Source organism: Fukomys damarensis, unplaced genomic scaffold, assembly GCF_012274545.1.
Source record: "Fukomys damarensis isolate Sample0158 unplaced genomic scaffold, DMR_v1.0_HiC HiC_scaffold_19, whole genome shotgun sequence".
NCBI lineage: Eukaryota > Metazoa > Chordata > Mammalia > Rodentia > Bathyergidae > Fukomys > Fukomys damarensis.
This window is the reverse complement of record NW_022900931.1, coordinates 68727832-68743763: the sequence shown is the minus strand read 5'-3', so window position 1 is coordinate 68743763 and position 15932 is coordinate 68727832. Positions and strand designations below refer to the sequence as shown.

At 45.7% G+C, this 15932-nt stretch overlaps 1 protein-coding gene and 1 long non-coding RNA gene across 3 annotated transcripts in view; one reads left to right on the top strand and one right to left on the bottom strand.

Moving 5' to 3' along the window:
* The window catches only part of Znf8 (zinc finger protein 8), a 14559-nt gene extending 14468 nt beyond the window's left edge, over nucleotides 1-91 (bottom strand). Inside the window, exon 1 of the mRNA XM_010616615.3 lies at nucleotides 9-91. Within this exon, the coding sequence (XP_010614917.1) occupies nucleotides 9-74 (66 nt within the window). The 5' untranslated portion in view covers nucleotides 75-91. The remainder of the gene's footprint in view (nucleotides 1-8) is intronic.
* Nucleotides 92-166: 75 nt separating this feature from the next.
* On the top strand, nucleotides 167-14526 carry LOC104856972. 2 transcript variants are annotated; one of them, XR_778754.3, is made up of 5 exons: nucleotides 167-482; nucleotides 1634-1718; nucleotides 2941-3279; nucleotides 9544-9676; nucleotides 14433-14526. It is a non-coding gene; the product is annotated as an uncharacterized LOC104856972 (long non-coding RNA). The 2 variants fall into 2 exon arrangements; XR_004518063.1 differs by lacking the exons at nucleotides 9544-9676; nucleotides 14433-14526 and having other exon boundaries at nucleotides 2941-3337.
* Nucleotides 14527-15932: the final 1406 nt, after the last annotated feature.

The following is a 15932-nucleotide window of genomic DNA, read 5'->3' as shown; positions in this document are numbered from 1 at the left end:
ATTGTTACCTGCAGACGTTCCACCGGCGGCCATGCGCTCATCGCTACGACCGCCACGTGATCCTCGGGCTCCATCCTGGGTCCGCGCGGGGAGCACCGAAGCCCGACGCAACCTCTAGGCCAGAAAATCGCCCCTACTGAGGAAAACACCCGATTCGTCGCCCGCCGGACAATGGCGGCGGCGCGGGGGGGGGATAATGCTGCGCCTACAACTCCCAGAAGGCCACGCGGTGGGGTGCTGGACCAATGGGAACTCCTACCCGCTGGGCCTTCGACCAACGGGACGTTTTACCCTTTGGCGAATGGAAATTCCCGTACTCCGGATTTCTGCCAACGGGGCTTTCTGGCTCACTGGCCAATAGGAACTCATGTTCTCAGGCTTTCCACCAATCGAGCATTCTGGCCCTTCCGGCGGTGTCCTAGCTGTGGAGCCTGGGGCGTCTGCACCAGAGCTGTGGTGGACCGAGAGCGGCGGAAGCTGGGGTCAGTCCCAGGCTGCGCCCCGCTGGGTTTCAAGCGCGCGCGGGTAGAGACTGCGGTCGTGAGCTGAGCTTCCCTTCACTGGCAGCCGATCTGGCATTCCCGTCTGCTCCGTGCACTCTCGCCGCGTTTGCACAAGATCATACCTGCAGTCGGGTTTCGTGTGGCGGATGGGGGGTTTGGGGTGGGGTGTTGATGGCGCTAGTGCCCGCTTGGCGAGAGCTGGCCAGAGCCGGGCTTGGTGGCTTGGAGGCTGAGGCACGAAGGTCATAAATTGGAGTCCAGCCTGGGCAGTTTAGTGAGTCCTTATCTCAAAATAAAAAAATAAAAGGCCCGAGGATGTACTTTAGACCCTAGCTTTCAATCACCAATACAATCAATGAATCAGGTTCACTAAATTCCAGGTTGCCACTAGCAGACGTCACACCTTAGTGAGGAGTGGTGCTCCTAGGGTCATCTTCTGGAAGGACTGGTCTTCAAATCTTGAGACTTCAAAGCGGCCATTTAAAGCGGCAGTTTGTCACTGGCAAATGCATTCAATGAAAGGCCTACAGGCAAAGAGAGGGACTAAGTGGTATAAGGCTTTTCTTCCAAGTAACAAAAATAATAGAAAGCCCATTTTAAGTCTAGGGAGGTATTTTTTTCCTTTCCTTTCCTTACCCACTTTTCCTTTGTGATACTGAGTGTTGTAACCTTCGCACTCAGCCACATCCCCCAGCCCTTTGAATATTTTTATTTTGAGGCAGCCTCGCTCATGCCCAAGTTGGATCATGAAAGGACGATTGCCTCCTCTACCCTCAGATACTACTGATCTTACTGAAAGGAGCTATTGAACCATGGCTGGTCCCTCCAAGTCACCTGTTTGGCCTTAGGTAGGGCTTGTAGGACCTTGAGCCACCTTGGCGGTGGTTAGCTTCACTTTTTTCCAGCCAGGCTTTCTATTCCTTTGGATCCCTGGGTTGGTTTGGAAGGGATTTTTGTTCCCATAGGTCACAGGGTTTGGGTGATATGGCCCAGGGCCCCTCCATTTTTTGTATTTTGGTTTTGGGGTCCATTTATTCTTGATTCGTTCCAACTAACATTTTTATTCAAGGATTAAAATTGCCCTGGTATTTGTCTAACATTTTGATATTTCCTTTCTTCCTCTTCCTCAGGTATTTGTTTTATCCTGGTGAAAAAAGTGATTTTGTTTTGTCCCACTAGATCCCTGTGTAATCTGAGATCCTCAATCAATTCTTGGTAGGTATTTGCTCCCTGTGTAATTTGCAGATAATTTAATTTTAAATGCTTGGGTGCACATTGTAAAACAATTCTCTTTACTTCCCCAGTAATTTGTTGTCCCAGAGGCGTGTTCCAATACTCTCTAATAGGTGATGAAATGCCAGTTTTTTCAACATCTTGATACCTTCCCCAGGCTTGTTGCACTTATGCCCAGAGAGTACTGAGGGTACTGAGAAGATGTGGGCTGCGTATAGGCTGTTTGTATCCAGTGCTGTGAAGATTTATTTACCTCTAGATTTTGGGTGGCTAGGTCATTAATCTGTTAGTTTATGTGTGGGTCTTCAGCTAGGTTACCTAGTGCTAGAACTTGCCCAGGCCTTATCATTGTTTTTGTTCCCTTTTCTCAGATTTTGGTTAACCAGTTCCCTTCTGTATCTAAATTCTGTACAAAATAGTTCCTAATCTGGACTATCTCCTGTCTGGTCATTTCTCTAGTTTCTTTTATTATTTGAAGTTCAGACACTCCATATCTATAATCAATAGCTATTTTATTTGTAACGACCAGCCTGGCCAGGATTGATTTTGGAAATATCACTGGTACTTTTCACTTGTAAGATTCTGTTAGCAGGGGCTTTGTCCTTCATTCTTTCCTTGTCTATAACTATATAAGCGTTTTAAAAGCAGTGCTGGTAATTTCTTTTGGGAAGCTTGTGACAATAGGGGGTCTAGGGCCATAGGGCCCATCAATTTTTCCTTTACATAGTGAGGCATTCTATATGGTAGTTTTTCCTTTATTATTTTCTCTGTTCCCACTTCTTATTCTCACAGGTTATATCCTTATGATGGGTATGCTGTCTTAACCAGCACACTGATTTCATCGTCTTGTCAATTACCCCCACAACTGATAGGCTAGATTTATTTTGTTGGTGAGGGTCCACCAACAAGAGCTAGTGTTTTCAACCTATGTCATGGCTTGGTCAATCCAAATTATTACTCTGTGTTCTATTCCTCATCCTAGTTTTTTCTATAGCCCCAGTTTGGCTATTGGGATCCTGCCAACTGTTATAAGTGGACATGGAGGCCACTCAAAAGGTCAAAAGAGGGTCAAAAGGCCCTCTGAGTTAGGCCACTGTAGGGCTCAGAGGAACCCAAGGGAGAAGGTGTATCTGCAAAACAAAGATCCCAAGAGTAGAGCATCTCCTAAAGGTAGTGGTTTATTTAACCTTTATTACATTCACAGCAAGACAGAGGGGAGCTCATGCATGGCACAGCCTGGAAGCAGGAGGTGGCACTGATGGTACAGGATCTTTCTTCTACCCAGCCAATACTCTGTAAGAACAGTGGGCAGCACGGGAACTCATGGCGATCTAGAGATCCGTACAGCAGCAGAGCCAAACAGGCAGAGTGATGGTGACGGACGACTGCAGAGCTGAAGCGGCAGCTCTGTGAAGGGCAGCACCCAGGGCAGAGTCCACCAGCGCGCAGCCAGAGGCTCCGTCTTCTATGCCGTGGAGAATTCGATACAGCAACGTGCTGATCTTACAGTGATGGATAAACAGCACGTGCTAATCCTATGGTGGTAAACATATTTTTTCTTTATAGTAAAAATAGTGCTCACTTTGGCAGCACACATACTAGAGTTAAAAAATATATATATATATATATAGTACTGGGGATTGAACTCAGGACCTTGTGCTTGTGAGGCAGGTGGAGGCACCACTGAGCTACATCTCCAGCCCCGTTGAAAGTAAGTTTGAAACCAAGCAGAGCATAAGGTGGCTTCTCTTGCTCACGTCAACAGCTCATTGCTTTGCAGTGCAGGTCTAGCAACAGTAGTGGGTTTCCCAGTAGGAAATTATCGCGGGCTTCTTCCTACACATTAAGGAACAACACCTGCTGTTTATAGAACAGCCATGCAAATGCTGGTACCAAAGTGCGAGCTGACACAGATCACTGCAGTGTCTTCACTGTGGTGACATCAACACTGTGCCTTCTCCAAGGGCAATTATTAGGCCTAATTCTCCTAATATTTGCTGCAAAATTGGACAACAGTCACGGTCAATTTGTACATTTACTTATACAGTTTGTTTACCTTGAAGTTTCTGATGATTTTTTTTTTTAATTCAGGAGAAGAAAATTTTATTTTTTCTTTAAAAACTACATATTCCTTCCCTGGTTTCAGGATTACTCTTGGAAGCAATAGCATGTGCTGCTCCTCCTGCTCTTCTTCCTCCTCCTTTTCTGTCTCCTTTTTCCGTCTCTTCTTCCTTCTTCTTTTCCTTCTCTCTCTCCCTCCCTCTCTCTATATCTCCCTCCCTCCCCCCTCCTGTATTGAGGAGTGAAACCAGGGCTTTGCAGTGAGCTCCACCCGCAACCCTTTTTTATTCTGAGAAAAGGCCTCCCAAAATTGCTAAATTTCCCAAGCTGGGCTCTAACTTGAGATCCTCCTACCTCAGTCCCCCCAAATGCTGGGATTATTGCCATGCACAACCACACCCAACCTGACCTTTCTTTGTAATTGTAGTGTCTGCAATTTTTCCTGTCACATGGCTAAACGGATCTTATTAATCCTTAGTGGTACTTGGCATGATGTGAAGTCTTACTTTTCATTTTGGAGTCTGTTCTTATGCTTATATTTCTTTTTTTTCTGTACATTTTATTCTTTTATTTGAGATCCTTTCTTGGTTCATATTTAGGGTATTAAAACATTTCAAATATTTAGTTCCTGTGAATTTCTTTTTTGTTTTAGTTTCTTGTGTGTGTGTGTGTGTGTGTGTGTGTGTGTGTGTGTGTGTGTGTGTGTGTAGAGGCTTCCTTCAAGTCTTTCTTCCCTAGCCTCTCATCTGTTCTAAGAAGTCTCTGGCAAAGCAGAGGGGAACCTTGTGGGAGGGCGAAGCTAGCTCTGTGACGTGCTGCACTTGGGGAAAAAAGGCAAGAAACAGCTGTTGGGATAAAAGCCCTTGATACATTTACAGAGCACAATTGACAGATGGAAGGAGGGGTGGGGGAGGAGACGGGGGTGATAAAAGAATTAAAAGTATTATATTCGCGTAGTAACACCGCACAAGGGATGTAATCATTATGTGCTGCAAACACGTACTAATAAAAATTAAAATTGAAAAAGGTCCTTGAAATGCCCTGACTGGGCTGCCCTTGAAAGCACATCACATTCTTTTGTCCATAGACCAATTTTGCTGCACAGAAGTTCTCCCCTACTTTATTTTTTGCTTAATCATGAGGCAGATAATGCCAGATAAGAAAAAAGGGGGGAAAGGGCTGGGCACGGTGGCGTATGCCTATACTCCAGCCCTTAGGAGGCTGAGGCAGGAGGATCATTGTGAGTTTAAGGCCAGCCTCGGCATCATAGTAAGTTCAAGCCCAGCCTGAACTACAGAGTGAGATCCTGTCTTTAAAAAAACAGAGAAAGGGCTGAGTCCTAGTTTCAGAACAGATCTTTAATGAGCTGTGCTTCCCTGGCTGCTTTCTGTAGCCCCAAGAGACCCGGCTTCCACTCCCAACTCTGTGTCTGGGGTCTTTGCGCCCACCTTGCCTCCCTGCTCAGATTCATAGTCACGACCTCTTGCATTCTTTCTGTGGCTGTTGATTTACACTTCTTCCTTTCAGTGAACATGACGAGTTGATCTTAACCAACTATGTGTGCGATTGTAGCAGACGTCCCTGCCCAGTACTAGTGGACTATGTGTGGCGCGTGCTTCTTGCCATCCATAATTTGGCTGTGCTGTTTTCTATCAGGAGTCACACCACAGCCCTTGTGACTCAAATGGCGTGTCTGCTAGCAGAGTTGGGCTAGTGTTGCTCCTTTGTTGATGGCTGTCACTGAGGCCTAAGTCCTGGTCTGCCAAGTGGCGGGGCCCTGCTAAGTTACATGCAGCTGAAGTCAGTGTGACCCCAGTTATAATCCTTTCCCCTGAATTATGGCTCCTCCCTGACCCAATGGGTTGCCTGCTAATTGTGCCTGGTACCAGTCCTGGTTTCTTCTGTCCTAACAAGATAAGCAGTGCCAACTCCCTGACAGCCCTGCCTGGCACCATCACACCAGATGTTTAGCAGTAAATCACTAGATGCCTTCAAAGCACACCCTGCTCCCTGTTCCTTCTTGTGATTGTATTCAGTAAATACTGGATGTGCTTGGGGGCCTTTGTCCTTGCTTCTATCAGCAGCGCTGACCAGGACCCAGGATTCAGCTTCTGCACACTTTTTTTGGTACTGGGAATCAAACTCGGGTCCTTGCACTTGCAAGACAGGTGCTGCCACCACTGAGCTAAATCCCCAGCCCGCAGCTTCTGTACTCTTCCATCTCATTTCTGTCTGTTCTTGAATTTGCCTTGTGCTGTGGTGGTTCACAGGCCAGGACCCAAGGCAGTGGCCCTGAAAACGTAGGCTCCCTTCCTGGCTCCCTACAACGTTTTTTACTTATAAGTAGTGCTGGGGTTAGGGTAAAGGTCTCATGCTGGCTAGGAAAGCTCTTTCTGTCCGAGTCATGGCCCCAGCCCTGTGTGGTTAGATCTGGTGGTCCTGGAATGTTTTGTGTGTGTCCTGTTTCAGGCCCTGGGTTTTCACCTCACCTGGTATCTGTATTGCTGTGGCTAGTTCTGATGACCTAACTGAGCAATACAGTTATGTTACAGAATAGTAGACAGAAATATCCAATGTACTTTTTATTTTTGTACCGGGGATTGAACTCAGGACCTTGCAGTTTTGAGGCAGGTGTGGCGCCCCTGAGCTAAATCCTCAGCCATCAATTTGCTTTTTTTTTGTTGTTTTTTTTTTTTGGACCAGGGATTGAACTTGGGACCTTGTGCTTGCAAGGCAGGTGGCAGAACCACTGAGCTAAATCCCCAGTCCCCAATGTTCTTTTTTTTTTTTTTTTTGGTTTTTTTGAGACAGGGTCTCACTATGTAGTTGAGACTGACCTGGAACTCACTATGTAGCCCACGCTGGTCTCAAACTCACAGTGATCCTCCTGCCTCAGCCTCCCCGAGTGCTGGGATTACAGGTGTGTGCCACCTAGCCCGGCTTCCCCAGTGTACTTTTAATGACAACACTTAAAACCATTTTGGAGAGGTGTGGTCATGCATGCATAAAATCCCAGCACTTGGGAAGCTGAGGCAGGGTTAGGTTGGATCCTCTGATACCTTCTGAGCTGGTATTGCTGGCTGAAGGTCTTGTCACAGTGGTGACTTGCTTAGGACTTCTCCCTCGTGTGTGATAGGGCCTAAAAGTTGGCTGAAAGACTTTCCACAGGGAGCACACATGTAGGCCTTCTCTCCAGTGTGAGCCTGCTGATGCAGGATTGCATTGGAAGGGTTTCCCAGTCGTGGCATTTATAGGGCTTTTCTCCATTGTGAGTGTGCTGGTCCCATGTCTGCAGCTCTGGGGAAGCATATCCCACCCTGTGTGCCTGCGCAGGGCTTCTCTCCAGCATGAATCCTCTGATGCACATCAAGGTCAGCGTACTGGCCGAAAGCCTTCCTGAACCAGTACACTCATCGGACTTTTCTCTGGTGTGTGCTGTCTGACAGATTTTCCACACTGATGTGGCTTATGGCTTCTTTGTGGTTTGAATGAAGTTAGAGCTGGTGAAAGATGGGGCCATGGAGAAATCACCCTTTGTGCAGGTTACGGATGCTCAGAACACACTTCCCTGTGTGTACCAGTTTCACTGACACACCCCAAAGTGCTTCAGCTCATGTTTTCTTCGAGTCACACTGTGATGGATGGAGACTTCATCATCCTTACAGTCATCCATGTATTCCACTAGACAAGCTCTGTCATAAAAAGGGAGACATCAAAGTCACTCGTGAGGTTTTTTAATCTCTCCTTTCAATGCTCACAAGTATATTCAAGTAAATGCTCAGACAGAAGGCTCTAGAAAGCTGTTTTTACAGGGCTTCAAATAGTCAATGAAACCAAACTTTCAACTTTTTAAGCTGTGAGTCGAGTTTATGAAGTGTGCTCTTCTAGGAAATATCGGACGGAGGTAGAAGGTTTAAACCTGGGTGAAAACTTCCCCTGAGTCCACATACCTAAGTTCTTCCCCTAAGCCCATTGCCTTTGACCACATCTTAACCAGCACTAAGCCTGGGCCTTCCGGAGGTGATCAGGTCACTGAGTCCCAAAATTCATGGCAAACCAAAAGACAGGTCTGGGCTGCATGTTTCCAGGAGGCTGGTCCTGCGGTCTGACTGGCGTCCCTCACGTTCTTATGCTGAAGTCCAGACTTACAGTGTGACTGTATTTGGAGAAAGGGAACTTACGGGTGATGACAGTCAAACGAGGTCCTAATGGGGGGGCCCTAACCCCTTCGTACTGAGCTCCACCCTCACTCCATCCCCCTTAAAATTTTGAGATACTCATTAACTTGCTGTGTTGCTCAGACTGGTCTGGAACTTGCTCTTCTGCCCCAGCCTTCCAGAGTCGTTGGATGATAAATGTGTACCACCCCACTCAGTAACACTGGTGTCGCCCTCTCTTCCCGCCAGGTGAGAATGACCTTACCAGGAGGTCTCACCAGACACAGGCCTAGTGGCTCCTTGTCACCAGGACTGTGAGAAATCACATGTCTGTGGTTGGAGACACTCAGACTGGTATTTTGTTACGGTAGCCTGAACTGACTTACACAGTTAAGAACAGGAGGGGACTGGAGGGGAAGAAGCGGAGGCAGTCTAGAGACCAGGCTCCAGACCTGGCACTAGTAGCTTCCAGGAGCTCTGGGTTGCTCTGAGCAGGTAACAGGTGAGGAGTTTCACTTGCAGGGTACCCAAGGCTCTTTGGAGACCCATCTCACCCGGGAGGTGGTTTCATTCCGGACCCCTGACAGCAGAGTAGACTGGGCTGAAGAGTGGAGGGCCCTCAGCTTGGATGAGGCTGGCCGACGATGTAACTTCCCTTTCCTCCCAAGCAGCTGTCTCGGAAGGACAGAGGAGCTGCTGGGCAGAGAAGCAGTGGGCGCTCTGTTCCCCTCAAGCCCCACACCCCAGCTTCCACCTCCTAACTTCCAAGGGTCTCAGACGGGAGGTGGGGACCAGGCCCCTTCCCTGCCCTTGGCCTGAAAGAAACGAGCAGGCCTGGGCGGGCATCCCACAGGGGCCCCGTGACAGCCGAGGGGAGGAGCGCCAGCGGTGCTCACTGTGCCAGCACCCTGCGGAAAGGGAAGTGGAGGCGAGGCCACAGAACAGCCGCAGGACTGGAAAGTGTCACGGGGCAAAGGAGCGTGGCCTGCCCCCAGCCCCCGGTGTGTGGCACGAACGCTGACGCACCCAACTGTGCACCCTATGAACGCGGCATCTGCACTTCCGTGCACACAAACTTGCCCCGCTGGGGTATCTTTCATGGGTATGGTGCTTTCTGAGGGGGCGTAAGAAACTCAGTCCCATTCCTCCTACTCTCAGGAGCCCTCATACACCGTGCAGGCCGGGGACCTGAGCGCTGGCCGTGGTCTCACCCATATTCCTGAAAAGCCCATGTCCTTGGAAGGCCCGGACTGATCCAGGCACTGAAGGGGTGGCTTGTTGCACACCTTGTGCTTGTGGCCGTTCTCACCTTTCTCTTCCTATGCTTGGGACGCCTCTCCCTGCGTTATCCCGTGGTTCTTGCCAGTGGTGAGACGGTACGTTACGCCTCTGGGACCTTGTAGGGGCCTGGCCACTTGGAGCTACTGCAGCCGTGTCACCCTAATGATGGTCTCACTTCTCAGGCAGGGTCTTCTGAGACTGCAGCTCCTGAGAACTCTGGAGTCTGGGAACTCTATGCTGTCAGTTGTGTGGAGATAACCTCTTTCTGGGCCCTGTATCTCTTTAAACAGAAGGGAAATATTTTTCAGGCAACCAAGGACTCAGATTCTCCAATGACTGGAAAAAGAAGAAAGAGAGGACAGCAAATTTAGTGCCAAAACGGGAGATAGCATCTTCACAATATCAGGACTGAATCTGACCCGGACACAAGGGCCAGAACTAGTAAGTCTCTAATAAACACACAAGAAACTGTGACTGGAACGAGGGTGTGACTCCAGCAAGAATGAAACAAGATTTTCTGTCAATAAAAAGTTTGGGCTGCATGGTGGTACAAATGTATAATCCCAGCATGATGGGAGGCTGAGGCAGGAGGATCCCAAGTTTGGGTCCAGCCTCGGCAAGTAACCAACTCGGAAAGACCTTGTCTCAAAATTTAAAAAAAGGTCTGAAAATGCAGCTTAGTGTGAAGGTCCTAGGTTCAATCTCCACTACCTCAAAAATAAATAAAAATTGCCAGGTATTTAGTTCAGTGATGCCACCACCTGCCTTGAAGTGCAAGGTCCTGAGTTTGATTCCCGGTACAAAAAAAAAAAAAAAAATCAGTGTTGTTGATGCTTCAGTGGATGAGCAGCAAGAGGGGTGAACTGCTGGGGTTGGTGGTCATGGAGACCTGCAACTGTGGCCTAAAGCAGCCACTCAAGAAGCTGGCAGAGGGCAGGGGATTTAGCTCAGTGGCACTGCACCTTCCTTGCAAGTGCAAGGTCGTGAGTTCAATCTCCAGTACCAGGGTTGGGGGAGGGAGAAGCTGGCAGAGGCCAGAGTCTGGCTCCAGGGCAAGAGTGCTAGGCACCCGGAGGGTAGGTGAGCAGGGAGGAAGGCTAAAGGGGAAACGAGGGCCAGTGAGTATGTCAGTGTCCTGTACAGCCTATAACAAACTACCACAAAAGTATAATCTTTTCCTTCCTTCTTTTCCCCTTCCCTTTTTTTTTTGAGACAGGGTCTCACTATGTAGTTGTGACTGACCTGGAACTCACTGTGTAGCCCAGGCTGGTCTCAAACTCACAGCGATCCTCCTGCCTCAGCCTCCCGAGTGCTAGGATTACAGGCGTGTGCCATCATATACAGATTCTTTTTCTCTTTCTTGACAGGTTTTGCTATGTACTTCAGGCTGGTTTTGAACTAATTAGTTGTCTTAGTTACTTCCTTGTTGCTGGAACAAAATACCTGATACTCATAAATTAAAGGAGAAAAAGTTTATTTTACTTAATTTTGTAGAAGTTTCTGTCCATATTTGGCTGGCTCCAAGGCAAGGCAGCATGGCAGAAAAGAAACAGTCCATTGCAGGGTAGACAGAAAGCAGTAGAGCAGCAGCACTGAGCCTCCTTTCCCTTTTATTCCATTCAGGCTACAAGCCTATCGGTTGGTGCCATAAATACCCAGTGTGGGTATTCCTATTATTCATACCCAGAATTATGATAAACCATTGTGTGGACTAAATTAGTTATCACAGCTGGGCATGGTGGCGCACGCCTGTAATCCCAGCACTTGGGAGACTGAGGCAGGAGGATCTCTGTGAATTCAAGAGCAGCCTGGGCTACATTGTGAGTTCCAAGTCAGTCTCAACTACATAGTGAGACCCTGTCTCAAAAAACAACAAAAAATAGTTATCACATACCCTTTATCCATATTTACATACCTTAGATCCAGAAACCTCAGAAAAGCCCCACCTATGAGGGCATGAGGCTTTGGGGGATCATACCCAGATTCTTTTTCTCTTTCTTGACAGGTTTTGCTATGTACTTCAGGCTGGTTTTGAACTAATTAGTTGTCTTAGTTACTTCCTTGTTGCTGGAACAAAATACCTGATACTCATAAATTAAAGGAGAAAAAGTTTATTTTACTTAATTTTGTAGAAGTTTCTGTCCATATTTGGCTGGCTCCAAGGCAAGGCAGCATGGCAGAAAAGAAACAGTCCATTGCAGGGTAGACAGAAAGCAGTAGAGCAGCAGCACTGAGCCTCCTTTCCCTTTTATTCCATTCAGGCTACAAGCCTATCGGTTGGTGCCATAAATACCCAGTGTGGGTATTCCTATTATTCATACCCAGAATTATGATAAACCATTGTGTGGACTAAATTAGTTATCACAGCTGGGCATGGTGGCGCACGCCTGTAATCCCAGCACTTGGGAGACTGAGGCAGGAGGATCTCTGTGAATTCAAGAGCAGCCTGGGCTACATTGTGAGTTCCAAGTCAGTCTCAACTACATAGTGAGACCCTGTCTCAAAAAACAACAAAAAATAGTTATCACATACCCTTTATCCATATTTACATACCTTAGATCCAGAAACCTCAGAAAAGCCCCACCTATGAGGGCATGAGGCTTTGGGGGGGCATCTGGATACAAGTTACAACACTCGTAGACCAGGCTTCCTTTAAAATCATGATGATCCCACTGCTTCAGCCTTCTGCTGCTGGGATTACAGGCATGCACCACCATGCCTGGCTAATCCCAGCACTTGGGAGGCTGATGCAGGAGGATCACCATGAGTTTGAGGCCAACCTGGATTGTATAGTGAGTTCAAGCCCAGCCTGAACTACATAGTGAGACCCTGACTCAAAAAAAAAAAAAAAGAATTGTATTAAAAAAATAAAGGTCTTGTAATGTAATATCAAGAGGATAATCAAAGTCAGATGAGATGGTGCACTACCTCCAGTACTAAGGGAGCTTGAGGCAGGAGGATTAAAAGTTTGAGCCCAACTTGTGCAATTTAAGTAACTTAGCAAGACTATATCTCAACAGTAAAATAAAAAAGGGCTGGAAAAGTAGTTCAGTGTGAAGGCTCTGAGTTCAATCCTCAGTATCAGTAGAAAGAAAGAAAGAAGAGAGGGAGGAGGCATGGGAGGGAGGGAATAAGGGCAAGAAAACCTGATGTATTAAAGTCAGCAAGGCAGACTTATTCAAAGGAGGCTATTATAGGAGCGTTTTGTAATAGGGTTTCAGACTTCAGAGAGGCTGAAGTCAACTCCAGAACAAATACACTGAAATATGTGTTCTAACGAAATGAAAATATGTTCAAATGAAAACCTGTACACAAATAGTCATAGCAGCTTTTCCCTATGATAGAAAAAATATAAGAAATGACCAAAATTCCCTTAGTGATTGAATGGCTAAATAATTTCATATATATCCACATCATGGAAAACTGCTTTGCAGTAACAGCAGTGAAGTATTGATAAAATGCAGCAACCGAGATAGATCTCAAGAACATTACATTAGTGAAAAAAAAAAAACTCAAACTGAGCATGGTGGTACACACCTGTGATCTCAGCACTCTGGGAGGCTGAGACAGGAGGATCATAAGTTCAAACCCATCCTGGGCAACTTAGTAACTTAGCAAGACCCTGTCTCAAAGATAAACAATAAAAGAAGTGGGCCAGGGATTTAGCTCAGTGGTTCCACCACCTCCCTCACAAGCGCAAGGTTCTGAGTTTGGTCCCTGGTACAAAAAAAAAAAAAAAAAAAAAAAAAAAAAAAGTGGGCTTGAGATAAAGCTTTTTGTGTGGTGAGAACCCTAAAATCTACTAATATAGCAACTTTAAAAAATATAATACATTGTTATTAGACATGATCCTCCTGTTGTATAAACCACAAAAAGTTTAGGTTCATTGCATAGAAAGTAAAAAATGCAGACAACTAAAAATGATCAGTAATCAACATTTGAGATTACCTGCACCACCACACCTGGCTTAGAGTCATTTGTTTTTGATAGTCCAAAATATCCCAAAAGCGCCTGAGGATTTTCTCCATGAAAATAACAAATAAGTGGTCTATTTTGAGAATTCTATCAAGCATTTGAGGACACTATGTATCCCAGCATTTCTACATGTTTGGAGAAGATACCTGATGAACTGTAGGCAGTACCCCAGTGAGAAACATGGATATACTACACTTCCTTTTTTTTTTTTTTGGTACCAGGGATCGAACTCAGGTCTTTGCACTTGCAAGGCAGGCCCCGGCCCTCTACACTCCCTTTTGCAGAGGACTAGGGAAACCCTTTCGTGAACCTCTAGGCTCAATAGAATTCGGATTAAGATCCTCTGATCTAGGGAAAGCAGAAAATGTCCTCCATTAGGAAGGCTATACCTAGCTCATGAAGTGGATCTCGCTGTGGTTTTATGCCAACCACTCATGTGAGATAAGGCTCAGAATGAGCAATGGATTGAAGTTGTTCCCTCCAATTTTGAGGTTTCTTACGTCACCAGTCACTCCCACCAGAAAGAATTCAGGATGGAAAAACGTTCTGGGTAAATGGCACAATTGTGTGCAATGGTTTTTATTTTGTCTGCCGTACTGGGGGTTGAATTCAGGGTCATCATACTGAGCTACATCTCCAGGCCTTTTTAAATTTTTATTTATTTACTTTTGGTACCAGGGATTGAACTCAGGACCTCGTGCTTGGGAGGCAGGCAGCAGAACCACTGAGCTAAATCCCTGCACCCCCACTTTTAATTTTTTGAGACAGTCTTGCTAAGTTTCTCAGTCTGTGCTCAAATGTGTGATTCTCTTGCTTTGTCTGTGTGCATTTTGAGAACATATATACCCTTTGCCCCACCCACTCAGACAAGTCTCACAACACAACTAAAGCAATGTGACCATGAACTGAAAGTTCTGAAACTGAGCTAAAATTAACATTTTCTTCTTTAAGTTGTGTTTGCTAGGTATCTGGTCACAGTCATGAAAAGCTAACACATGGATTTTCACTGGTATCCATTTGTTGATATATACTGTTATGGTTAATATCTACACATCCCCCCAAAGATGCATGTGGTCATGGGTTAAGTTTTTGGAAAGTGACTGGATTATGAAGGCTTACAGCTGAGCTGCTATGTTCTGGGTGGAAGATGTGAGTCACTGGGGGCACGGCCTGGGAGGGTTTACTTCCATTACTTCTCAATTGGTTTCTCTCTGCTTTCCAGGTGTTACACCACGGGCAGCTTTCCTCCAACCCTCCACCATGCCACTCTGCCTTGGAGCCAGCCAACTACGGACTGAATGCTCTACAAAACAGGAGCCAAATAAACCTTTCTTCCTTTAAGTTGTGGGTTTCAGTATTGTATCTCAGTGAAGAGAAAGTAACTAAGACACACAATAAGGCAAGAATTCCATTTGAAAGATTTCCCACATTGACTACTTTTACTGAATTTCGGTGTACTATGAGAATATGAGATCTCTGGTGTTCTGTAAGGGGAGAATCCGGCTGACAGCTTTTCCAACCTGATGGTATTCAAGAGGTTTCTGTCAGTGTCAATTTCCTGATGCCTAGTAAGAAAGAGTTCCAATGATTTTCCACACTCTGGACCTCAAGTTATTTCTCTGTCGTATGAATTCTCTGATGCAGCACAGTGAGAACTCCAACTGAAACATTTTGCCTTCTGATTACACTCACATAGTTTTTCTCTTGGGTGAATCTGATGGGAAATAAGCCCTGACCTTTGACAGGACTTCTCAGCAATGATCCTCATAAGGCCTCTTTCAGTTATGCTCTTTGATGCACATTAAGATCAAAGATATGATGGGAAGATATTTGATAATATGAAGATATGATGATTTCTCACACCGATGACAAGGAAAAGATTTTCTTCAGTGAGTCCACTGATGCTAGCTAGCTGAGCACTCCTCCTAAAGACTGTCCCAGCTCATGACATTCAAGAAGTGTCACTTAAATATTAGTTTTATAATATTTCATGCATTGGGGGTGCTGGCTGAGAGACTTCCCATACAGATCATTACATTCAGAGAGCTTCTTTCCAGCAATATCTGTTGTGTAAAACTAAGTTGGAGCTCGAGCTAAAGGATTTACCACATCCACAGAGGTTCTTTCCAGTATGAGTTCTCTCTTGGTGAGAAAAGCAAAACTTTTAAAGGATGTTTTTCCCTCAGTTATTACAATTTTAAGGATTGCTTTCAATAGGGCTTGTCTGGTATTCATTATGGCAATATTTGTATTAAAGGGTTTCACATTTATTATAGTCAAAAGTTTTTTCTCCTTCTGATTATTATTATTATTATTATTATTATTATTATTATTATTATTGTTTTGGTACTGGGGATTGAACTTGGGACCTTGCACTTGTGAGGCAGGTGGTGGAATCACTGAGCTAAATCCCCGGTCCCCTCTTCTTCTGATTATTAAAGGATATATCATGGCAGAAAGAATCATCATTATATTTGTAGAGCTTTTCTGTTTCCCTTTTGTCAACTAAGGGGAAACCTCTGACAGAACTGTACAAGCTTGTTCTTATTTCCATAGCTTGCTTCATGATGTAAAAAGTCATTTTTCAAACTTATTTTGATGGTCAGATTTATGTATATTTGTATACTATAAATTTGGAATTCAGAAAATAAGAGAAAATGCAAGCAATTCTAGACGCCTCCCCATTCTAAAATCAAACTCATGCTTCCACTGTGGGCAACTT